This window comes from Phaethon lepturus, unplaced genomic scaffold (genome assembly GCF_000687285.1).
Source record: "Phaethon lepturus isolate BGI_N335 unplaced genomic scaffold, ASM68728v1 scaffold6262, whole genome shotgun sequence".
Classification (NCBI taxonomy): Eukaryota; Metazoa; Chordata; class Aves; order Phaethontiformes; family Phaethontidae; genus Phaethon; species Phaethon lepturus.
The window spans coordinates 27,682-53,653 of NW_010523974.1; the positions used below are offsets into that span (position 1 = coordinate 27,682).

General features: G+C 42.6%; 1 protein-coding gene across 1 annotated transcript; it reads left to right on the forward strand.

The window, feature by feature from the left end:
• The first annotated feature begins 144 nt into the window (after positions 1 to 144).
• Positions 145 to 10,771, forward strand: TECTB (tectorin beta). The gene is made up of 11 exons (XM_010282279.1): positions 145 to 202; positions 1,096 to 1,184; positions 3,009 to 3,199; positions 3,623 to 3,765; positions 3,847 to 3,919; positions 6,404 to 6,507; positions 6,587 to 6,670; positions 6,870 to 7,032; positions 9,020 to 9,089; positions 10,058 to 10,090; positions 10,578 to 10,771. Exons 2-11 carry the CDS (start codon positions 1,109 to 1,111, stop codon positions 10,628 to 10,630), a joined length of 990 nt encoding a protein of 329 aa, XP_010280581.1. The 5' UTR covers positions 145 to 202; positions 1,096 to 1,108; the 3' UTR covers positions 10,631 to 10,771.
• Positions 10,772 to 25,972: the final 15,201 nt, after the last annotated feature.

Sequence of the window (25,972 nt, forward strand, 5' to 3'; positions counted from 1 at the left end):
CTTTTTTTTCCTCCCACACTGGACAATACTGGCGGGTTGAGATTTAACCAGAGATGGGCTCCTTTTACAAGATTGTTTATATAAAGAGAAGATAACGCCAGCTGGGTTCATTTGAAAGACGACATCTTGGGAAGAGCTGACAGCACAGCTACTGGAGTAAGACTGGAATGAAAATCTGAAATACTTAGCCTCTTCCTGTCTTGCAGGTATTATACTTAATTTCTTGTAGAATGCCTAGGATTATAATTAGAAGGAATTGTCACTGAAATGTACTGTATGAGCCTTTTATAAATATATATTTTTAATAGAGGCTGAGTGAAAATGTTGAAATTTATTCCTTTTGTTGGAAATACTTAATCAGGAAGATTTTTTTTCTTCACCTAAATGATATTTGTTACTTCTGACTGTCTGCTCAGTGATGTGTGCATGAAGACAGACACTGAAGAGTGTCTACAAAGGGAAAATATGAGAATTCCAGTCCCAATCCCCCAGGCTGTGAATGCTTCTCCCTTTGGGAAACAGCTTGCAGGTTTGAGGCCTGAAGTGGAAATGTAAATTACTGCTAGGTATGTTCTCCTGAAAATGCAACGGTGAGCATTAAAGGAGAAAATGCATAATTTACCAAAACTGAGCTACACGAAGTTAAGGTTATATACAACAGGATAGCCATCAACACAGAGAATAATTTCAGCATTAAATTTAAGAGCACAATATATATGTTATTGCATCATATTTCTTCTAGTAATTTCTATTCCCTCTTTTTTCAGACCCCATTGTTTCAGTTTCATTTGGTTATACTAACGCTTTAGGTTTAGACTCTTTACAAGAACAAAGAAAACACAGAACAATTCAAAGCCACCACTAAACTGAAATAGTAAAATCGTCACAATACTGACCCAGCTATAGCAACTGTCTTGGAAATATCTATCCTGTAGATGCAATTAAGTTGGGCGACAGAATATCAATAATGCTTTTTATTTCTCTCTGCAAGAAGAAAATGTTTAACAGTAGCTACAATTTTGGGTCTGCTGCCAATGCATTTTTTTTATTTCCAATTTTAAAGACAATTTCAGCTTTTATTCCCTGTGTCCTCAGATCATTGCAAGAAATGGTGACTCTTACTATTTATCTGCTGGGCATCTTGGCTCAAGCTCTTGCGAGGCCTTGCAATCCAAATAAAGCAGGTAAAATAACTTAAGTCTCCTATGATCTTCTCTTGTAATTAAGCTGCCAAAGGGTTTTTTTTTTCTATTTAAAAGTGCAAAGTTTTTTCTTCAGAAAGTTAAACTGTGGATTCTGGGGAGTCAATCCTTACATTTCTTTTATTGATCTGCTTTCAGATAGCATAGTAAAGCTAGTAAGGCAAGTAAAGCCCCACAGAGAATTAGCCATATGCTTAACTCTGTGCAATAATCATAGTGCAATAAAGTTAAGCACAAGCAGCATTCAGGCATAAAATGGCAAAGAAAACAACAACAATTAGAAATGGCCCAGGCTAGATGCAGCAGATCTTTGCTGCCCAAGCTGGGCTTTAGTCCCACTGACTGCAATCAGATGACTAGCGATGAATGTATATGCTGGGCTGAACTCCTGAACCACACTGCTTTATTAAACAAGAAAAAACAAAAATCACTGATGCTAAGGCCCTAATTGTGCACTGATTTCTGCCTAGAAACTCAAATGATCTGGTGCCAGACAGACCTGTAATGTAGAAACCACTATAATTAAGTAAAGTGCTTTAGAAATGTGTTGGAATATGCCTCAATATAGATAATTTGCTTTGTATGTGCATGAATGTTGTGAGTCTACTGCCACTAATTTCATGGTATATCTTAAGTATTTGGCCCTCTAGCCATTTATTTCAGTACTTTCATTTGCACAAGCCATTTCTCTGAACGGCAGGAATTTTCATAACTGTAAAGTTGCCAGAGGTACAAATTTGACCATCACCACAAGCAGAATCAGCCTGTGTGTGCTGAAGGTTTGTTGACCAGAACGGAACGAGTTGTTAAGGTCCCTATTTGACTTTCCTTGAGTATTCCCTAACCTTCTGCAGACATGGAAAGGCTGCAAAATCAAGCTTTTATCATAAAAATTAGAGTGTCAAGGGCTTTAGAAGAAATAATTGAATAATTCCAGGTAGGGTGTCTTTTTTCTGACTGTAGTAATTGGAAGTCTTTCTCAATTTTCAGGTCACTAATGGTTAGTCAATATTTGCCCTTTAAATTCCCATCAGACATTCAAATTCACACTGCTTGATTCTCTTTGAAAAATGTCCAATTTGCTATCGTGAAGCAATCAGTCTGTAACTTATGGTGTTCAGTGTTCATGGTTGTATTAGCAATCACCATGTTTGGAAACATATTGCACTGCTATTAACCATCGCTGTTAGCAGGGCTAGGATTTCAGTTCATTTACTATTGTTATTAACAGGGCTAAGCTTTTCAGTTCACTTATTATTGCCATCAACAGTGCAAGGCTTTTAGATCTTAGCTTTTAACTTGAGAATTCTAAAAATTCAGTTTGCACTGGCAGTGCAGTGCCAGTGCAAGGAAAGAAAAGGCAGACTATGTATCATGACCTAGATCTAACACCGCTACAAAAAGGTACGCATCTACTGAAACCTAACAAAAAAGTTCACCAGTGTTATTTTTACAGAGTCAGTGCTCTTACAGAAGCCAGCTCTGCAGCATAATCTGACAGATTTCAGTGCAGCAATTTTTCACTTCAGGTTTCTCAGCTGTGTCTCTGTTCCTCAATCAGCTACTCCAGAAAGATAAAAAATTTACATTAAATTCTCCATTGATTAGAAGGCAAAGGCCAAACTCTTCCACAAAGGACAGAATTTAACAACCTAAAGGTCAGTTTTGTGTACCGAAAGCTGCTCACATTAGGGGACCTTCCAGCTCACACAAGTTTAATCCCAGTGGAAAATAGGTGTGCATACTCACCTCTCTGAAAGGAAAACACCACTGAATACCATTCTAGCTGTATTATTTTCCTTTCAGATGTAATTCTGGTATACTGCTATCCTAAAACCATCATTACAAAAATTCCGGAGTGTCCTTACGGATGGGAGGTTAATCAGCTGGCACTTGGAGGCATTTGCTACAATGGGATCCATGATTCAGGATATTACCAATTCACGATCCCAGACTTGTCACCTAAAAACAAATCATACTGTGGGACGCAGTCAGAGGTAAGTCTATCAAGGTCAACATTTCTGAGATAGACTTGGAAATTTGCAGGACTCACTCGAGAAAGTCCCATTTGCTTCAGATTGGAGTAGGCTTTAAGTATTGATGGAAGGAGGAGGCAAACTCCAGTATCAGGGAGAAGGAAGAATAAAATAGTTCTGCTTCGCATCTACAGACAAAATACTTGCAGGCTTCATTATATTAGTCTGTGTATTAGTTGCCCATTTGCACCTGTATTACACAGAACATATATAGAGTAAAGGCGTATGTATAGACAGCACAACATATAAAGGGCTACAAAACCATGTTTCCTTGGGGATGGTGCTTTGTCACCAGATAGAGTCTTCATGTTCCGAAGTACAAAGTTGTTCCTGATGCCTCAAAGACGCAGTACTGCCTACATTTCTCTGTCTCACCATCCACAGTTCAAGAATCCCATTTATCACTTCTACAACTCCATCGTCTCCAATGACTCCTCAGTAATTGTGAAGAGCCAGCCTGTGAATTACTCATTCACCTGTACGTACAATGCCAACTACCTGGTGAACCAGGCTGCCTTTGACCAAAGGTACGTCCTCTTCTGGGAGCGCACCTCACCCTGTCTTCAGCACCACATCTCACTCTTACCGGAACTTTGTTATGTCCCCAGGGTGGCCACCGTCCACGTGAAGAATGGGAGCTCCGGCTCATTTGAAAGTCAGTTGTCCCTCAATTTCTACTCTGTAAGTGCTCTTTGCCACCCAGCTTTTTGCCTTCACCTTCCACTGACTTCAGCCTAAGAGCTGCGAAAAAGGGCTGCTGCTCCTGACTTTTATGTGTCACGGAGCACATTACTAGCCTGCAACAGATAATTACAGTTGGGTTTGCAGGGGTCCTTGTTTCTGCCGATTAGCAGGGATATACTTAAACTGAACAGAGCAGACACATGCCAACTGTTCTTTTAATCGCTCCAAATCAGGCAGATTTTTCTGCTGAGAGGTACATTTCTAACATGCTGACAGGTTTTATAAGAAAAAGCAAAACTTGTTTGTAATCCCACTCAAAGAGCAGCACGCATCTGCAGACACCGCTGCTATCCCATAGTCTCTATAGACACAGCAAAGCTCCTCATATTTCTCTTGCAGTTTGATTCCTGGTCCTCTCACCTGACAGACATTTCTTGTTCCCCAGAGATCTTTAGGTCAGGCTGGAATTTTGTTTCCAACAAAATATTGTCCCTGAATAGCAGGCTGATCTTTTCAAACATCCCTCTCCTCCCCACAGCTCCGCTGTGCTGCTGGAGCAGCCAGCTCCTGCTCCTGGAGTCTTTTTAGTACAGCTAGAAAAAGCACAACTAATAACTGTGTTAAATTTATAGGCCAGGTAAAGGGAGTATTTACCACAAGGTGGAATGATGGAAATATCTCCCCCCACACCCTGTATTTTGGACACCAGTTGATCACTAAACATTGTGTCAGGCTTTGGGTGCCACATGAAAGCCCATGTGGTCTTTTTTTCTGATATATGGTATACTGGTAGTAGACACTGGCAAGGTCCTAGGAGGTACCACACGGCTCCTGTCAACTCCTGACAGAATGGCCACAAAAACAAATGACAGACAGTGAGCAATGATCTCTGGTACTTTATTTTTTTGCCAAATGACTGTTCTAATGGTCATGGGGCTCCCAGGAGTCAAGGAGGGAGTACAGGCTGAACTGTACTAATACATTTTCCCACTGAGCACAAGTACAGAACAAGCTCAGAAATCTAACAGACTTTTGTTTTGTTCACATTTTCACTGGGGAGAAAAGGTTAATTTCAATGAAATGTTCTTTTTTTTTTTTCCCCTGGCAAAATGGAAATATGACATTTATTTTGCCTTGCTATTCATCTCTGCTGCTGCCTGACACAGCCCTCTGCCTCTGGTGGGCTATACTTCCCGGTGCTTCATGTGTCCATTCCCTCACCCAGAAGCAGCGCCCAAGCTGCAGTGTAACCCAGCAGAAACTCTTCAGTCTCACCTGCCCTTTGACAGCAAGAGACTGTGATGCAGCATGGGGGGCTGGAGCCTGAATGGAATTCTGACCTGCAACACTGAAACTTGTGAAGAAAAACAAGATAATACCCTAAAACAATGTAGAGCAATAGATTTTGGGGAAAAAAAAAGCACTATACCAGGTTCAACTCCTTTTAGCACAAGGACTGATAGGAGTTTTGTGACAGTACTTCTGCAAGTTCTCTCCTTTGGGAAAAATCTTTGGTTAAATAAGAATTTCTCAGGGCACTTAACAGCCATGGATCACTAATCTAAACACAGCCTTGAGCCCTAACTCCAGTGCATCCAATCTACCAGATGTTGCAGTGGGAATACTGTAGCGTCTCACAGCCACCTCGCAGTGTCGGCGAGGAAAGGTACGTAAGAAAATCAGTACCAGGGAACTGAGTAACAACAGCAGGGAAAGATAGTCCAACAGCTCCAGAACCACATATATCTGAATCCTGTTGTGTAGATTTAACTAAGTAGACCAGCGCTATGACTAAACATGTTATTCTTTATATAGTTCTGGTGCTAGCTTCATTATGATCTTATGCAATAAAAAGCAGTGGGATTTAAGGTAGGTACTTCAGTGTATTTGTAACCAAACTTTCTCACCAGACCACCACACACACTAACAGGCTGGATTTTTAGTGGATGAATGAATATAGCTGTCAGAGCTCTTTCTGCACGCTCGTGCCCCCTCAGGTCTCACCACGCTGGCCACCACAAGTATAAATCACAGAGTGATGAACCTTTGCGTATGGGCACGTGATTTCAGCTTGTCTTCATTCCTTTTCCCCTCCATGTTGCCATCTCCCAACTCCATTCCCATTCCATACAGTCATCTCCAGTCTCTCACTCCCACCAGATTCCCCCACTACCTCTGGTGTACCAGAAGCAGCAGTAAGCTCGCTTCCCACCCATGCTGTGATATAACACATACCACAACGCAAATAGCATCAAATTCTGTCACTTATTATCATTATAAGCCAAACATTAACAAAAAGATTTTTAAATACCACCTTGGGCTTGCAATAGTCCTGCTACTAGGTGTAGTGTTTGGAACTAGCAGGTAATAAGAACCCAGACTTTCGGAGTCCATCTCTCCAGAGCTGTCTGAAGCTGCCACATGCCTTTGCTTTGCATGTTAACTAGTAACACATGATGACTTTCTCTTTGTCTTTCAAAGAATTCCAAGTTTTCCAGTATAAAAGAAGCCCCTTTCATCGTTGAAACATCAGAAATTGGTTCTGACATATTCGCTGGAGTAGAAGCTAAGGGCTTAAGTGACAGGTAGGCAAGGGAAGGAGTCATAACCGGTAAGTTGGCAATCAGGACATGCCTTGCTAACCTGGGGTTTCTGTCTCCCCAGGTTCAAAGTTGTTCTCAACAGCTGTTGGGCAACTCCCTCCTCAGAGTATTTCTACCAGATCCACTGGCCTCTGATCACCAAGGGGTAGGTGCTGGTGGGACCCAAGGGAGCACCTCTGCCCAGCCCAGCCCTGAGGATAACACAAAGCCGGGGGCTGGGGGACGAGGGAGCAAAAGAGACGGTGGCCCACAGCAGAGCAAATGTATCCATCAGACTGCAACCTCAGGAGACGTTTCACTGAAGCTATGGAGGCTCTGACACTGCTTCTCCATACACAACACAGGTGTGCCACAGACAACTCCATCCTTGTGCATGAGAACGGGAAAACGAGCCGGGCGACGTTCCAGTTCAGTGCTTTCCGCTTCCGTAATATCCCCAAGCTGTCCAAGGTCTGGCTGCACTGCGAGACGCACGTCTGCGACAGCGAGAAATTCTCCTGCCCTGTGGTAAGGCCTCCCTCGCAGAGGAACACGCGGTGCTAAATTTAGACAGTGGATGTCGAGACCTTCCTGAGGGCACGTCGGGTGCAGAGTCAGCGCCAGAGCTTTCAGCAGATGGAGGCAGCGCCATGCGTGAAGCTGAGTGGCCAGCCGTGCACCCCGGCCCCTCTCATGCCACAGGCACTGTACGCAACATTGGGCAACTTGTTTAAATGTATTGAGAAATAAGGCAGCCACTGAAAAACTCAGTTCTTGTCAATATCCCAGACTACAGTCCTGTCTGACAAACAGCTACAGTTAAACACAAGCCTGGAAAAAAGGAGAGAGTAGAGCTTTTTCCATTTCACCAAGTATCCCGGTGCTGAGGACGCCCCGGGGGCAGTGGGAGACCCTGGCTCAAAGCCCATCGCTAGCTGAACCAAACCTCCCAGTCTCCTTTCCCAGGGACACTCCTCTCCGCCGTCCTGCAGTGCTGCGGTGTTACTGCTCTTGCAGCCATCTTATTCAGCATGAAATACATGAATTGTCACTGGAGCAGGAACAGAGGTCAAAGAGTAGGTTCCTGTGACCTTAGGTGGGAGTGAGGTGGGGGTCCTATACAGGCACGTTATTTAGCATGTGGAGATGTGCACGCCTTGCACCAACTGATGCAAGCGTGAGGGTTACTAAAGCATCTTTCTTTAAAGATTTCTCTCTCCCTCCTTCACTAAGTCCAAGCTTCGCTATTCTTTCTGTCATGCAATGAATGTGTCATTGCTATGAAATGAAGAAGAATTTTATTTAACCTGAAATGAAAGCCCAAAATACTCCTTGGTCGACATACTGTCATTTTCAGCCACAAGTATTTCTCGCTGGAGACAAAAAAGCATCACTCCTGGACAAAGCCACTTTTCTTTCTAAACCCTTTCTCAGTCCAGGAGCCAAATCAAGATAGCACTTTATTACCCAGCCTCAGCGCTAAGCAGGGGGCACTGATTTGTGCAAAACCTGCAGGTTTGACAAAAATACATTGTTAGAAATTCTAAGTTTCAAAGGTAAAAGAAAAAACTCTGGGCTTAGCTTTTGTTGTTTGTTTTTAAAGATTTCTTCAATTTTTTATCCAACCACAGACCAGGGTTAAAAGAAAACACAGTATCAGTACTCCATATCTGCCTTTCTGACAGTACTGCCAGACATCTACATCATCCTTTCAGGCGCAGGGTGGAACTCCCCCCTCACCCTACAGCGTAGCATAATAGCTCAATCAGGCTGACATCCCCTGAGCCCACTTCCAACGCAAAAATGCAGCTGGTGGTCTGCTGCAATTAAGGTTGAACCAAGCTGGGGGTCTAAGCTTACAAACAAGTCATAACCAGAATTACCACATGCTGAGTTTGTAAAAAAAATGCCCACAGCTGGGGATCTGCAAAGGTCAGGGGACAGACAAGGACCTTTAATGCATGGAGCACTGCCTCCAGTACAGACCTTGTCAGCTGTGACGGGCATCATTAGCGCTGGGTATGAGATGACCTATATGGAAGGGATTTGGCGCTTCCTGTTTCTACCCAATGGGCAACAATTATAATTAGCGATAAACAACAACGGAAGCCTTCACGGAGGTCACGAGTTAAATAGATGGAGCTCAGCTCCCCCCTTCCTTCTTGACAGGAGGTTTGTTTAAGGCAGGGTGTAAAGGGCAGCCCAGGAGGCCCTGTGATTAGCAAGCAGACATCCATCTGGGCTTTTGCCATCTCACAGCTGAATAGAGCACTTACAGTCACTATAAGGGCTACGGCACACCAAAATCCTCAGAAAATGCACTGTAAAGACTCTCCTTAAATCTCTCTTGCACCAAAAAAACCCAATAATTACAGGGAAAAAAATCCCTAGAAAATATGCAGCAATGTTGACACAGATTTCGCTTCCTTGGTTGGAAATATGAGAGTTGGGTTTGGATTGCTGTATTATTTTTAATTTTTTTTGGTATACATGTCTTTCTCTCTGATCTCTTGAGACATGCGACAAACGAAAACAGCGTGTGGAACAAACGGGAGGTGTTTTAGTGGCGGAGATCGCTGTACGCAGTAAGTGACTGGGTTTCTGGGGTGCTTCTCCCTTCGGGAAGCAACGAAGTTGGGAGCCACCCATGGCTCGCAGCGCAGGAGCAAGCAGAGGGCGCCGGAGCCCTCTGCCAGAGCCCTTTCCCCCACGGCAGCAGGAGTCTCAGCCTGAGGTCGGTCCCCCCCCAGGCTCGGGGCTCTGGCAGAAGAGCTCAGTGAAACTCTCCTCATTTACAAAGTGAGTAAAGGAACCCATCTGGCATTAATGACAAATGGCCAAACCACTTACTTACACACCAAGTTAGCAATGTAAACTCTGCTCACCTGCGTTTGACCTCAGCAAGAGCCCAGACCAGCTCTGATAGACTGCACAGGAGTGGGAGAGAGGTCAGGCTCAGGGGCAGCACGAAGGCTTTTCTTTAGGCTGTGGGTTGGTACTTCATCATACCCGTAACTCTGGTAGGTTAACTCTTCGTGCCTATCCCTCCTGATACACAAATTGAACTGCCATCAGGTTTCCCCATTACAAAATGATGCCTGTTTCCTCTAACTGCTGCCTCCCGGAGGCACCAGGAGTTTCCCCCTGAGCTGGTTTAATTCTAATAATTTAATTAATGTACAGATCCGGCACATCTTTTGAAACAGGTCCTTGGAACAAGGTATGCCTAAATCATGTTTTCACTAGAGCCCTTTATACTAGTTTATCAACTACATCCACACTAACCTGAAAGCCATTTTAAAATCACAAACACACCTAGAGCAGCATTATTACAATTCAGTATGTTGCAGCAGTAAAACCCCATCAATTTTAGAAGATAAAAGAAGTGAGGATCCTTTTATAACTTCAGACAGTAAAGCCAAGAGGAACAAATATCCAGAATTTCAAAATGTGGCAAATGTTACCTGTTCTGCTTTTACAAAGCATGCTGGTGCACTTTGCCCTATTTTAAACATGCCATCCCAATGTTATCTTTTTCTCTTATTTTATACAGGCAAAGGTTTATCCAGATTTTACACACTCTCAGGTAACTAGCAAAGTATGACAATGAAAATATCAATCCCAAATATGGATTTTGAGTGACTCTGTCAACATAAAACCCAAAAGCTCAAAGAAAGAGCTGAAAAATCTAGTAAATGTGACAGAAAGGGAAATATTTCAAAATTAAATTTTATTTCTCAACGTTAACACTTTGTTTTCCTCCTTTTGGCATATCCCTTAGTCTGGACAATAAAATCATACCGATAACTTCCAATACTGAACAGTACTTTCTCTTATTTTCACACCCTCTTCCCAAAAAGGAACAAGCGTGTTTCAGTGGGTTAACAGAGATGTCTGAAAGCATTTCTATTCAGAGAGGGTTTGAAAAAGGCCTTTCAAAGCCTATTTGTTACAACTTGACATGGTGACAGAGCCACATTAGGGGCATACAGTTGCACTGATGGGGGTGGGAACTGAACGTGAAAGGCGGCTGACAGGGAACTACTCACATTTAGTCTGTGTTTTTCTTGCAGATATCATCTTCCATGTACTTTTTGCAATTGGATTTTGTGCTGTTTTATTGTAAAACACAGCCCAGATGTGTTTCTTAACTTTTCAAGCCTGTTTGGACCTGGACTTTGTCACTAAAGATGTTTATTTTACAGAGGAAAAATGAAAGTCACAAAAAATCCTTGTGCACCGTTTTACCAGACAAATAAAACATTCCCTGAGCTTTGTGCCTCAAATACTGGAGAATCTCAATGCAGATCTGCCTCTCCCCAGTCTCTGTAGGCATTTTAAACTAGTGAAAACCCAGGGGTTATGTATTCTACTGACGCCTCTTTTTAAAGAGTTGTGATGCCAACATCACAAGCAGCATTTTGCAATGTCAAATTTACCTTCAGGGTCCCCCTTCCCTGTCAGTCTCAGTGTGGTACCATACTCCCTTCCAGGCAAGGTCCTAGCTTGATCTGTGAAGCCTTTGAAAAAAATGAAAAACTAACCTAGCGTGTGGAGGATGGGGGAAAAGGATACTTTTTGTGTAGCAATAGTTAGGAGGTCCTCAGAATTAATTACCTGACATTTCTTTCCTGCTTCTCAGCATTGTCAGTATTGATTGGTTGGGTTAAGTAGAGTACAACACATGCTGCAGTAGGTACAATACTGTTAAGGAGTAGGACATCTTGCTGCCTGGACAGGCTCAATGCTGGATAGCTGCATGGTGTGGATGCAGATTAAGCACCTCTGAGGTTGGAAAACAAGCTAGTGAGCTTTACACTTCCTTGAAGACACGGCTGGTGTCAGATGCAACAGGGTCCAGGTGTTAGTTCTGTACCTGAGTAAGAACAGCTCTTAAGCAGCAAGAAGAAAGGGAAATCACGATTTCTAAAGAGCAGGCAATATCAGGACATGAAATAATTTCCCAGCAAGAGTGATAGTAGGTTGCTTACTTCCAGTAGCTACTAAAATAATACTGAACAAAACTCTTGAAAGTGTAAGAAACATTCCTAGCCTTTTCCATGAAACTTCCAGGATCCTAAATGTGAAAGAGAGAATGACTACAGCTGTTAAACTTCCAATTAACGAACACAGTGGGTGTACCTGCCTCTGTACGTATTGTACCGTAAGCACATTATAGAATTTTTGCTATTGTTTGTAGAGAGGAAACCTCCTGAATAATTCTATTAAATTAAGGATTTTAAGCTCCCTGGTTTTTTTGAAACCTCATTGTTACGAAGATAATACATAGCTAGAAAATGCACACATTACAACCACAGTTTTCAAACACACACAGATTCTCCCTTGCCATGGACTGTATTTGCTCCTCTAGGTGTCATCTCAGTACGTATTTATAAGTAACTGAGAAAAATAAAGCTGTTGAAAAGCTGAAAGTATAGCAGAGAGCACCCACCCTGACAGCCTGCAGAACGAGGGGCCGTTGTGACAGCATGCACTTAGCGGCTACACGCAACAGAGGGCACTCCCGTGACAGAATTGTCCGGTACAGACCAGTTAAAGATGTCACTTCGAAGAAGTAGATCTGTCACTCCGCAGTAATTCTTAGTGGCACAAGTTTCTAAAGCAGAGCAGGGCTATTGAATGTTTTGTGCACCACAGGCCATTTTGAGCAGAGATAATGACCCTGCAGGTTTTTCTCCCCCGTTTGCTGCTTTGCCTCGCTTTCCCCTTCCCTCCATTAACATGACCTTTCAAGACCTCCTGCCAAGTGGCTTTAGCTCTTCAAATTCTTGTCCTTGCCAAATGAGGTTAACTCACCGGCTTCTTCTCAAAAGCCTGCTTCTTCTGCCTTGCCTTTGCAACAGGCACTGCTCTCCTATCATGGCTATTTTTTGAAGAAAGCCTTGAACTGAGTTTGCTCGGGAGGTTCATTAATTTTATTCCTGATTATGCAATAAGTGTTGCTTTGGAACAAACCTTGCAGGATTGCAGCAGCGGTGAAGTGTGCCTCCAAATTCCCAGGCCACCTCCCTGCCCACCGTGGGATGGAGCCTCTGGGCATACATACCTCCCGTACGTGTTACGGCACTGTACTGAGCAGGGCTCATACAGGCAGCGAGCTGTGGCTGCAGGATGGGCAAAGCCCTATTACCAATCCAAATGTGGACCACTATCTCCCTACAGTCCAAAAATGGCTTATTGCTAAAAACAAGCAAACAAAACACAACCGAAAAACAGGCCCAGGGGTGACTGTGAAAAGATCTATCTATCTGCCAGAGAAGGCAGCAACATATGAACAGGTTTCATCTCCAGAAGTGAGCCACTTACTGTTCCTTAAGGAAGCACAAATTGTCTGTCCTAAATGGCTTGCATAAAAAAATACAGACTATAATTCACCTTCATTTTTCCTAACCTGCATATTGCTTATCACTATGTATTCTGCTATATATTATTTATGTTGCCGGTATCAGAAAATGCAGTGATTGCAAAAGGTTTTAGCACAAGCTAAATTTTTACAGACTTCATCATTTCAGGTGCACTATAGCGATGGATCTTTTTCAGCTGGGAGGGCATGAAGATGCTTGCCTTGATCTCTGCATCTGAAAGTCCAACTCAAGGCTGGTCATAGAGACATAGAAAAAGGAAGGTTAGCTACAAGGGACACAGGTAACCTGTTTAGAACTCAGTATTTGTTTTTCCAAAGATTACAGTTTGGTTTTGTCCCAAGTCTTCCTCCTATTTGGATGAACTCTGATGAGGCATGAGTTTTCACATGCTTTCCTTCTCACAGTTTGGCATTGCAATGCTGAAGCACAAGGCCACTGAGGTTGTGGCAAAGAAGTAGGAGAGAAATGAACACACACTGATTTCAAGACGGTAACACCACAGGTTGCAACACAGTAGTTTTAGTACAGTGATACACATTTACAGAGTATTTTGTTCATTAAAGATAGGTCACTTCTCACTTGCAAACAGTAAACACCATTAACCTGGATGGCCTTTGTTTGACAGTCACTGCAGATGCAAGTAACGATTAAGAAGGTCCAACAGAAATTGCCAATAAAAGACTGAGTCAGATCTAACACCAAGTCCTCAGAAGTACAAACCAGCAAGCATGCCACCTATGCAAGCTGGTACCTTCCACCCTTGATGGTCTATATTTCGTGTCCCCAAACAAGCAGTGCTGTGGTGCTGTGATTCCTTCCACTCCTGCCACCCCAGGTCCAACAGTGAAAAAGAAGGAGCAGGCTCTGAGACTGTCAAGTCAGAATTAATTATCGTCAAGCATTATGCCTTAATTCTGTGCTGGGATCCCACAATTTCAAATCTAAACCTGAGAACGGATTCTCAGCAGCTGCTTATCAGAGGATATGCAACTGATTCCACCGCAGAGATGTCAGACTAGGTCTGACCTGATATGCCCACATAGTGCATCCCCTGCTAGCTCAGTCCTGAAAGCAGTGAAGCCACACCAAAGGCTGCAAGCCTTTCTGCAGGGGGATCTCAACTCAGTAGCACACCGAGGTAAACATTGCATACGCTGCCAGAATTGGCAATATATTACACAATATAAACAGAGGCAACGTCTCAGATCCAGATAGCATGTATAGAAACTCCCTGTCTTAATCCTAATTTAAACACCAATTTACTGGATTCTGTGAATCCATAACATTTTGTTTAAATGTTCCAGTCAGGGACAAGGAAAGACCCTACTTATCTCAGAATAGTATCATAAGAACCATGACTCAATGCATACAAAACACATCATAGAAGTACATAGGCTGTATTAGGAGTGAACCTCCTCACACCATTCTGAAGATCAAATCTTTGCAAGTTATATCCATCCAAAGGGCAGCAGTCACTCACAGGTGCAGAGGAAAAAATAGCTATTGATTGATTGGACCCCACAGCCCTTACATGTAGCATATCATTGTGGCTCTGCAAAGGTCAAGCCAGTGGCTTCAGAGAAATAAATAGTAATTCTTGCAGCCAGGCAGCCAGGCACTCAAGGGGCAGACTAGTGTCCTGAGCTCTGTCAGAAGCTGCATTGCACCCTGACGCATACAGATCAGCCTGCTTTCCAATACATTTTTCTTTACTTTGTTGTTGCAAGGAAAACCTAGTACCTATCTAATGTCTTAGCCTGGTCTTCAAAAGCAATTTTATTAGACGTGCCAGTTCTAAATTCTAAGTGAAATGTTGTTAAATTCCCCCATACGCAGGCCACCTGCAATGCAACCAGCTGCTTCCCACATCGAACAGCCTGTGTCTCCTCCTCTGCTAGATTTTCTCTGCATGTGGTTTCATCCACAACAAACACCCTCCTCCCACAGACTGGCTCCCTCTGGGCATTTACACACTGTGACACAAAGCATGACTGGAAGGGATCCCACCTTGCTGCAAGACAGTCTGCTTTTCTGCTTACACTCACCTGCTCGAATTGGAAAATAACATCAGCATTTTTCTTCTGGCAGCAAACACAGCAATATATGTCAACATGCCTAAGACACAGACATTGAGGATGTATAACATATTTACCTCATTTTAAAAAGACAATTAAGCCACAGTAGCACAGACTTGTCAGTAACATGGCCCCAAAATATGTTTTGAGAAAATCTTGCAGGTTTAAATTGCATTCTGCTTTTCCATCAGCACATTCAGCAGGGTCCAAACAATGCGATACTGCATGACGGGAAGTGGGGCACGTAGATCGCTAAAGCTGAGGTCTAACGCGAAAGCTGAGGTCTTATCATGGTGAGATGTTTGCACAGCACTATAAATTTACACGGTGATTAATAATCCCTGATAAGAGTATTCTGAGCATGTTTCATTGTCTTCATGCCCAACCCTTCTGTGATAGCACCTTTTAGGAAATACCTCAAAGTACTCTAAAAACAGTGATTAATCCAGAAGATTTAATCTTCCCTTTACAAACTGAGAAAAACTGAGGCAGAAGGAATGAAGTGAGCAGGTCAAGGCAGGGGGGCACATCAGATTGCTACTCATTCCAGTTGAGGGGAACGTGACTGGAATAACAGAAAGAGTCATGAAGGAAAACTACATAACCGGATATGATACTTCTGAGTATAAATTAATGAACTAAGAAAAGTTGCAAATTTGCATTTATTTTATTTGTGTTGGAAATAGAAATTCCATAGATACAGAAAATGAAGACAACAAATTTAAGGGTTCTGATACACATTTTATTATGTACCTGGTGAGCCACAGTAACAAATCACAAGCACCCATAGCAAACGTAAGGTAAAACTCAAAGGTTAATCACCTAGAAGGAAGTTTACACCAACAGGTTTTACCTCACACTTGTGATAGGTGTGCCACCATACCTCAGTGGGTGGCAATTCCTTACCCTGCTGATGTACCCAGGCCTCCACCCCCAGCTCACAACCAGCCAGACTCGGGCTGTTTACCTGTGTGAAGGCCAATAACGCAGTTTCAGCTTCTCTCTGGGCATATGGCCTGTCTTGAAAGTAAGCACTCAGGAATTTCACAGACACAACAGCTACTTCTTCGGTGTGGTTGATCCCACTGTGGACAGGTAGGCTGCTAGCCACTGTGTAAGCATCACCAGTGGTTTCCCCCTTTAGCGACAAAAAGAGCACAACTATTCTTATTGCATATCCTAGATGTGAGGTGCAGGGTGCAAATAAATCTGAACCTTCAGTCCTACAGCGGCTATTTTCCAAAATGTAAAGAAAAGGGCGGGGGGGGAACCAAAAATGGTTTGAAGTTGCTGTATCAATGATCCTTCACTGAAATTTTATTCAGTTCTTTTTTCTAGAAGAGATCTTCAAGCACTTCACAACTTTCTTTGGCAAATGGGGAAACAACTTTCCTCCTCACACCGATAAATATATTGTGAAAACACATTTGCTACTAACCTGCCTATTGAGTTTTTCTAGCAGAGGTCCCTCTCCAAGGCCAGCAGAAAAGTCACGACAAAAGCGTTGCTATTCCATGACTATTTGATAGCCAGAAAGTGCCAAACACTATGTGTTTTAAGGATATTACAGAAGAGGCTGTACAGGTCACTCAGGAGACTGACCAATTGAAGACGGATGCTGAGAGAACACGAGTTGCAGCTCCACCAAGCAATGAGCTGCTCTCTCCAGTGAAGCTGGAAAGGAGGAGGAAAAGGGATCATTTCTTTTGTGACCACTCCTTCTTCTTCTCCATTTTCTTCATTTGCCCTGATTTGTTTTGGAAATAGGCAGAAGTTACTGAAAGTATTTTCCAAAATTTCAGTAGGACTCAAGGAAAGCAATGCATGGAGATCACTGCCCATCATGCTGACCAATACTCCCTTCCTATTTCTTCTCCTGCCTCAGATACTCCTTTGCATCCTCCATTGGCTTTTGTTTCTTAATTTCAAGCATGTTAGAGCAACACTTTGGTTAGCAACACTTTTGTACAGAGTGTCAGTCAAAAAAACCAGGCAACACTGATGACAAGAGCTCATCTATCCTCCCTTTCTCTGCCACCAACTGCACCAGTCCCTCCAAACAATCAACATACTTTTCCAGCTTGCTCACCATGTTGTCCAGGATCCTGTTGGGTCTACGGGGGCATATACAACAAGGTCACATCTGTTTATCATCTGGGGCCAAGCAACACAGCATATAGTGTGTAGTTTCAGATTCCAGTAGTTTCCTCCTGGTGGCTGGATTTCATGGCACGGAAGGGAATGACTTGTCTGCTCCATATTCCAGGCCTTTTCATGAGGTCCCATAGTTTGATCATGCTCGGGTCCTCCTACCACATGTCTTTGCAGAATCTACATACACTGCTAATTACGTAGTTATTTCTCACACTAGTTTAAAGGAGTAGGTTGCTGAGGGAAGAAATGATTTTGAAAGAAAATAATTTTCCCATCTGGCATAATTTAACACTGGCCTCACTGGAGCAGAATAAAGGTTCATCTGATTTAAAAGCCTCCTTCTGACAGTAGCCACGAGCCGCCGCTTACAGAAAGTGCAAAAGCAACAGAACATACACACAGTGAATCTCAGGGTCCTCTATAACTTCCAAGTGCAAAAGCAAAAGACTTCCAAGACACAAAGCTGTAGGCTTGCAGGACAAATCCTATCACAGATTATTATATAATAAAATACTGAGATATTGAAAGGAATAAAATGCAGTTACCTGAGAGAAGGGGTTGCAGGGAGGGGAGATTGGAGTATCTACTTTCTAGTAAGCACAATTGCAAAGGATGAGGCGGTTTTATATATGACCACTCTTTTAGCTTATTTTGAGGCTTTTTATATGTAGCAAGATTAATGCAACTCATTTTGCTTCAAGAAGAGACTAGAAAAACATTTGAAATGAGCAAGGAGGGTATTGACTACAGATACAGAAAACTAAACAGGAGGCACTCCGTCACCCATGACGCCCGAAGCAACCACCGTCTGTATAAAATAAAGGGGGGGGACTAGCTTACTGTTTGCCTAACTAAAATGACATCTGGTTTCAACTGCATATTAATTGTCTTCATTTCCTGCTCTAAACCACCAAACATTGCCATTGTGGGCTGTTCAGCAGTTTCTATTTCCCTTCTTTACAACAGCCACATTTGAATGGTGAACAAACAACTCCTGCACATTTCACGTGGTCTACAAAACTCTTTTGATACCTGTCAGGTGAAAGGTACAACCTATTTGTGGTAATAAGCCTTTCACAAGTAGGCGAAACTCACCCTTCATGGCTTGCTTCTCTTGACTACCTTTCCACAGAGAAGAAAATTAGTTTTTGCTCTGTATTTTCAGCCCAACAAAGGTTGGTGAAAGGTGACATCTTTAGTAAGCAGACAGATATATTATTTTGTTTATACTCATCTCAGGCATTCTATATTTCAGGGCAAGTACAGTAAATACAGCTCCTTCAGGATGTAAATATGCACTTCTAAAAGGACTGTATGAAAAGATAGTTCAAAAGAAGCAATATAACAATCTGGCAACACTGGCTTCAGAAATTCTTGCTAGGTCTTTTACCCATCCAGCAAACTTTCCTTCCTGGAAGGGATCCTGTTTCCCATCAGCCTACACAATGTCATGCTTCTGCTATAGCTGCATGGTATTGCCCCATCTGCCTTCAGACATCTGCCAGCGACTCAGGCCACAGGCTGATCTCGGCACTGATGCTTAAATCCAGCCAAGTGGTACCTAAGAACAGACCCAGACCCAGCTCACAGACCCCGAGCTGATTTGGCTGTACAAACAGAATAAAGAGAACAAGTAGGAAACTCAAATGCTAGGAAGGATACGGCAGTGCCAACAAACTGCTGGAGAAGTTTGGCTTAGGAATAACTTTAAATTTAAAGTCCTTTAGCCTAGGATAGATCAAAAAAAGACAGAGGAAGGAAAAATGGAACAGTCGTGAGAAGAGGCTCTAGAAAAAGTGAACTTTACATACACCCCAGCAACCAGAACTGACCACAAAACAAGAGCAAACTGGTTCAGGTAACCACAGGGGAACAAGCAGGTTAGACATTAAGTTCAGCAACAGGATGACAATTTTCTTGCTATAGTTCTGCCACTGCAGCTCTCTATTTATGGTCAGATAGTAAAAGCAACACGGTGCCCCAGGGCACTGTAACTCAGACACTGAGCATATATCCATGCCCAGGTTTCCACCCCAAGAGTGAAATAAGATCCTCATTCCTTTGTAATTGTCACCTGAAGGTTGGGCATAATTTACCAAGAAGCTGCCCAGTTGTTGGCATTTCTTAACATCTTACAGTTTATAAAAATATCAGGATTAAGATTTTCTTTCATCAATTATTTCCAGGCACAGGGAAGTGGAGCAAGGTGTTACTGCAGCGTAACACAATCAGTGCAGCAGCATGCTGTCAGCTTGCTTTGCCATCCTGTAATCTTTGGCAGCACTTCAGCACCTTTGCACCATTCTGACAGCAGAAAACAACCGTGAAACCGGTTTGATCAGTGCTCGGGGAGCCGGCGAGGTGTGGTGTTACCGGGGCTCGGCCGGTGCTGCCATGCTTTGCCCTGGCTTTCCCAGAGATGGTTTCAGTGGAGGGGCTTAAAACCTCTGAAAATCAGCCTGAAGGATTGCCTGGTGATGATTGTGGAGCTGGACCAGAGGACATCTTTGACAAGAGTGGTGTAATCTCTTGACTAACTTTAAACTTGCTCACAAATCTACATGACCTGACTTTCAGGGCTCCTAGTTAATCAAGCAAGGGTCAAACTTATTTTGGTGACCAACTCTGAGAGACAGGAATTTAGAGCTTAATCCTTCTAAGCCTTAGTTCCCCACCTCACATGTACACCCACCCTTCTTTTTTCCCCTCCCTTTCTTTTTATGTGACTGTGCACACCACAAATTTCCATTAGTTAACAGTTTGTAAAAAGTCATTGCCATCTTTGAAAAGAGCAATGCTCTCCTCACTCCCCAAAGTACCTGACAGTTCTGTTCTTGTGACTCAAACATACTTGTAACTGAAGTTTGGTAATATTCATTATTAAGTCCACAATGTGGCCTGTCTTTAGGAGGAAAGCCATCTAACCAGCTGACAGAAGCAATGTATTTTGGTTGGACTCTAGGCAGATGCAGACAGCTACTTAAGGATCTATTTTTACTATCTTTTTTTTTTTCATTTTTACTTTATTTTATGAATTGCAGGGCACACAGCCCCCAAACTGCTCTGTCATCTAAAGCTCAACACCACAAGTTTTTAAAAATGGAATGTTTTCTTCCCCACAGAAATTTCAGAAAGTAGGAGACAAGCTACAAATAAAACAAAATATTTTTGAGGGAGGGATATCAACACCTGTTAAAATATAGTTCCTTCATGAAAAATCATCTTTATCTGAGTGAAGAATACTGATAGTGGAAATTTTCCAGCCACCTATAAACTACGTTTTTCTAAAAATCCTCTTCCTCTCTCCCAATTCATCGATGTACACCGAGCCAGCATTCCCCAGGAAGACAAGGCATTTAACACATTAAAGTTGTGGATGAGAGGAACGTGGTCAGTCTCAGTTTCTCTCTGCTTTTGTTGCATGTTAAGATGGACATTCCCCCATTAGTTTCTCCCATTTTCCTTCTAGAAATTAATCACAATCTGCAGAGCAAGAGGATTCTAAACTACGTATTGTATCCTCTTCTGATTGATCATATGCAATAAAAGTAACCTGCTAATTACAGACACACAGGACTGATATTTTACCGCAAGTTTTTTTATAAATATATGATGGTAACAGCCCTGCTCACATTGAAACCAGCAGGATCCAAGCCTGCCTGGGGAAGGACTGCTGTTGAATCAGAGTTCAAGGTCCAGTTACACCAAAGTGCTTCCACAAGCTATTGCACAGACAACAGAGCTGCATCATGACATAGTATCTCAAATGTGGTACTTTCCAGTGGCCATACCTCTTCTTCCATCAGCTGCCACCCTCTTGTGAGAAAGACCTTGTAGTATCTACTGGAGGTGATATCGCTGAGGCGTCTGTGCTCCCTGAACACTCTTCAGCTCCCAGCAAAGTCCAGAAAAGGCATTAAAACAGCTTTCAGTACAAGACTTGCCTTCCTCACCCTTATACTGGCTCTTTCACTGGTCCTCAGGAATCAAGGGGGATTTTAGTGGGACTTAGGACAGACGGATGAAGTAACTACGTTACTTTTCAAAGGTGCATTGTGCTTGTGCATGTTCAAAAGAAACAGAAAGCACATTCGAAGGGAGGCGAGCACCAAGAGCAGCCTGCAAAGGATGTACAGCTCCTGTTCTCATGCCACATCTCTCCCCTCTGCTCAGTAGCCTTTCTAAATGTGGGTTTTTTTCTCCAGAGCAGCTGGGCTAATGGGCTTGGTCAAGACACAACATCCACGCTCCTATTCCCAGTTTTGGGCTAAATCAAGGCACTCTTTACCAAATACTGTAGACCTGTTAAGAGTCTTACAGCAAGGTTTATAATTCAATGGAAAAGACCCAGGACAGACAGATCCATGTCAAATTTCCTCCATTTATTAGTGGAGGGAAGAACAACAGACATTCAAAAATCATTTTCCTAGAATGCCAGGTATGGGACAGCCTGCATATTGGCTGATGAACTGTCTGAACCACATGGGACTGACACTAAGCCAGTAATCAGCAATGCTGCTGCAGTTGGTCAGATTATAAAATCATGGTGCCTTACGCAGCTTCCGCTGCCTGCCTACCCTCAAGCGGTACCTCCCCTAACCCAGCAACCTCATAATGACTTGGAGTTAAAAGGCAAAACAAAATGTTATTCTGAGAAGTGTCTAAGATGCTCAGGTCATTTTGTCAAAACCGCCTGCATCCAGTTTGGACGTACTGGTCTCAACCTCATTTAGCAACAGTCAAAACAGTACGTTTAGCTACCACCTCAAAACACAGCTATAGCTGGTATATGCTCACAAGCCCTGCAACCACCCCTCCAGGTACAACCTATGATGGGAAGCAGCCTGTTGGTTAACTCCAACTGTACAGAACCAGGAAAAATATTGAATGCTTACAGATTTTATTGCGGTTTTAGATTTGCAGTAAGTGCTCTTTGATCTCAGACATCCTTTCCATCATTTAACTTTTTTTTTTTTACAGACACAGCCCCATGATTTAACATTTCCTTTACAGGCATGGCATACAGCAGGACTGCATCGTGCAGGTAGGCCAAGTAAGAACACACCTTAACCAACAAATCTAAACCAAAGTGCAATGAAAATGTAGCAGTCTTGAGATGCTGCTTGGTATTTGCCAAATCATTTTCAGTTAAAAGTACATTTCATTTTCAGTAAATACTGAAATACTGTCCCAAACGCAGCTGTGATTCCAGACCGTAATAATTAATTGACAATCCATATCTAAAACTAGCTAGTATCATTCTTCAAGTCAGAAGGAAAAAAACGTGCCTAGAAATGTCCTATGTTACTCTTAGATGGAGTTTGGGATTCCTTAGTCCCTGGTGACTGAAAACCACACACAGAGGCCTCAGATGCACTTGGGTTGGTTACAAACTTATTCAGATATGCAAACCTGGGGAAATGACAAACTGGGAAAAGGAGGAGGCTTAATTAGGATATTATGTTATGCAAGTGCTGTAAACAGGGAGCACAATGTCAGATCTCTTCCTCTGAAGGAAGGGAGCTGTGAAAGGGCTGTCCCTTCAAGTCTTTTCTAGCCCTCTTCCAAAAAATCTAAATAGCTAGTAGATTCCCCAGGGGAGCCGAGGGTGACCAGGAACACATGCTCATGGCCTTTGAGCACACAGCTGTTCTCAGTGCATCCTCCAAGCAGATGTCCTGAAAAACAGACACGATGCCCCTCCTCCGGCATGCAATTAGTAACTCCAACATTTAATCCAATCGATCCCCTCACAGCTCACTGGTGGGCTGTGAGAACTTTAATGCATTTATTTGTTTATTTGTTGATTTTCTCCTATTGACCAACAAATGCGTAATCAAAAAGTTGTTAGACTTACTGCATTGTTGCTGACCTTAAACTGCTGGACAACAAAGACAAGTTTACCATTTAGCAGATCTGTTTAACTTCAAGCATAACTGACTGACATCTAAAGAGCTACAGATTAAAAAAAAGGTTGCAAGGGTGAGGGGGAAGTGAAGAAACACATACAAGCCATTTTTCTTCCCATCTGTCACAGAACAGAAAGACCTACTGATCAGTACTAGTATTATGTGAAGCAAATTTGTCACCACATAGCAAACACTTATGTACAGAATTTAACCACAGACGTGTCCCTGGAAAGCCACTGGGCTGTCTGTAATTGAGGAAGTAAACGTGTACTGCTTGAATATCCGTTGGCTGATGATCAGTTAAAGATCTTGTGGTGATGGAAAATTAAGTGCTCTGTGGCAGCTGGAAACGGCCACCATTATTATACCTGTTATTTACTTCTGAAAGTAAACCGCTTGGAGGTAATACAAGAAAGGACTGCTTTTTATGCAAAAAGATTGCCAGCCGCAGGCTCCTCTTTGCTGTACAGAAAAATCATTTCTTCCAGAATATCAAACCAAATCTATCAAGTGACAGAAAAATCCTTGTGAAAAGCATTTCTTTGAGTGACGGTGGGTAGAAACCTAAATCAGCACACAAACATCTGCAAACAAGACATCAGTGACAGCTAAAGACAAGAAGAAACAGTTTCATTCATCCTCTCCTCTTTCCTCTCCTTTTGCAGAGGAAAACTCATTTTCAAAAATAAATATTTTACTGAAAAGCTGTAAAATTTATTAAAACTTTTTTTTCTGGCAATGTTGTGACCTAAGCCAGAGCTTAACCAGTATCTTGGAATTGGGCAGCTTCCAGTTAGACAAGAGAGCATTTTACCATTTTTTAAAAATGGAAGAGGGTATTTTTCTCTCTTTCAAAACTGTGGGACTTTTCAGGAAAACAAAAAGTCAATTCCCCATTTTTTTTCCAAAATGCTGAAAAAGTTAGAACTTTCCAATGAGGGAAAAGTAACAATAACAAGAACAAACTTCTCCTCCCACCACCACTGCTCAGAGAAAACATCCAGTTTTAATGCCCAGAATTAGAGACAATATCTATCAAATTCCAGCCCCTGAGTGTCCAGGAGTAACTGCTGCCTCCAGAGCTTTCCCAAGGAAGAGACACATCCTTCACAGGCATAGCGTTTTCCTTCTACTACTCCAGTGTCTAGGGAATGCAGGTGGCTGGGGAGGCCACCTCGTTACAGTGGGCATTAGCTAACGCTGACAAGCAGGGATGGCTTGAGCCCTACACAAACAGGTGAGTCACGGAAAAGCCCAGGAGGGCCGGTGCAGACTCCTTTCCTGCTCTGCTCTGGAAATCAGCAGCCTGGCAGGTATGCACAGCTCACCCAACACTCTTCATAAACCCAATCCTACCACCAACTACCTTTGGAAAAGCCCAGGAGGGCCGGTGCAGACTCCTTTCCTGCTCTGCTCTGGAAATCAGCAGCCTGGCAGGTATGCACAGCTCACCCAACACTCTTCATAAACCCAATCCTACCACCAACTACCTTTCTAACCACAAACCCTCACCATGGTGGCAATTAATAAAATGCAGTGTCTGCACATATCTAAACAGCCTGATATGTGGAGGAGGACAGTTGTCTACATTCTCTCTGATCTTTTGCTTTTACCTGTATTTTCTGATTTGTGTCACTTTCTGTGCATTTCAGGAAGGACAGAAAGTTACTTTTCTGATTTGCACTGTCCTGTTGAAGTACTGAATGTGCAGTCACATAATGTCATGAGTGGGAATGATTTAGGTCAGAGTTTATTATATTCCTAAACAATCTAGGAATTAATTAAGATTACCGCTTAATCTACAGTAAATAGAGCAAAGTCCTCCTCCTGCAGAGTTAGGAAGCACCACGCAAAGGGAAGAGAGGCACATGCTATCAGCATGGTCTTGGGGCCAAGTACAGCGCCAGCAAGAAGTCCGTCAAAAGATCATTTACTTGTGTATAATTTACCTAGTTAGACTCAATGACCTGTGCTTGGGCTGTCTATTGCTGCAATAGAGAATTATAGATCTTTCTAATGTAACATGACAGAAGATACCATACATGTGTTTCGAAGATGACATAACCAATGACTTTCGGTACTACATAAGAAGTAGACCTTCAATGAACGCAGCTTCCATAATTCGTGCACTTCCAAGATGCACACAGCAGATTCCTACAGAGCTCAGATGCAGACTGCTGTGAGATGGTCCTGAATACAGACACCCTAATTAGAGATATTCCAACAACTGGATCAGATATCCATTTAGAATCAAAGTTTTGCTCTGTGTCGATAAATGGCATTTTTAAGCTACTTGTTATTCTGGATGCAGATGCCATTTGTCTCTGCGTCACAGTGTTAGGCACACAGTAATTCTTGCTGAGTGTTCTGACTTGGTCTATGCTACTAAAGTGTGCAACGTAATGAAGTTACTAAAACAAATTGTGAAGAGTGTGGTTGCAGTATTAGTCACAATAGCAGTTTTCAATATTCGCTAACAGCACAATACCTGATCTGCACTCTAGCACGAAGCGCAACATTTCCTGTCTATAAAGCCTCACACACTTTCTCCAAGAGCTAGTAAGAAATATAAATCATCCTTTAAACAGCTAACAGTAGGGACAGAGTCCACACAGTTTTGCAAACACTGTGGTTTTGGGAAGCACATATATCCTCAAGAACAAGCATTCTACCAAGTGTTTATTACACACTTGAATATTAACCATAACAAACTAGAACCATTTACATACTGTTAAAACCCAAATATGCACTAAGGAAATAATCACCGCTTGCAACACTATCCCATTTCTGTATCCCATAGTATGAGAGACAAGTGCTGTGCATTACAGTCCTTTCTTACCTCAGCACAGGACTTTCTTCCCTTCCTAGGTAAAAAAGGCTAAGAGTAAAATTCTGATCAAGTCAAGCTGATTTGTACTCATTTTTGCTCCCCTAATGCATTCCT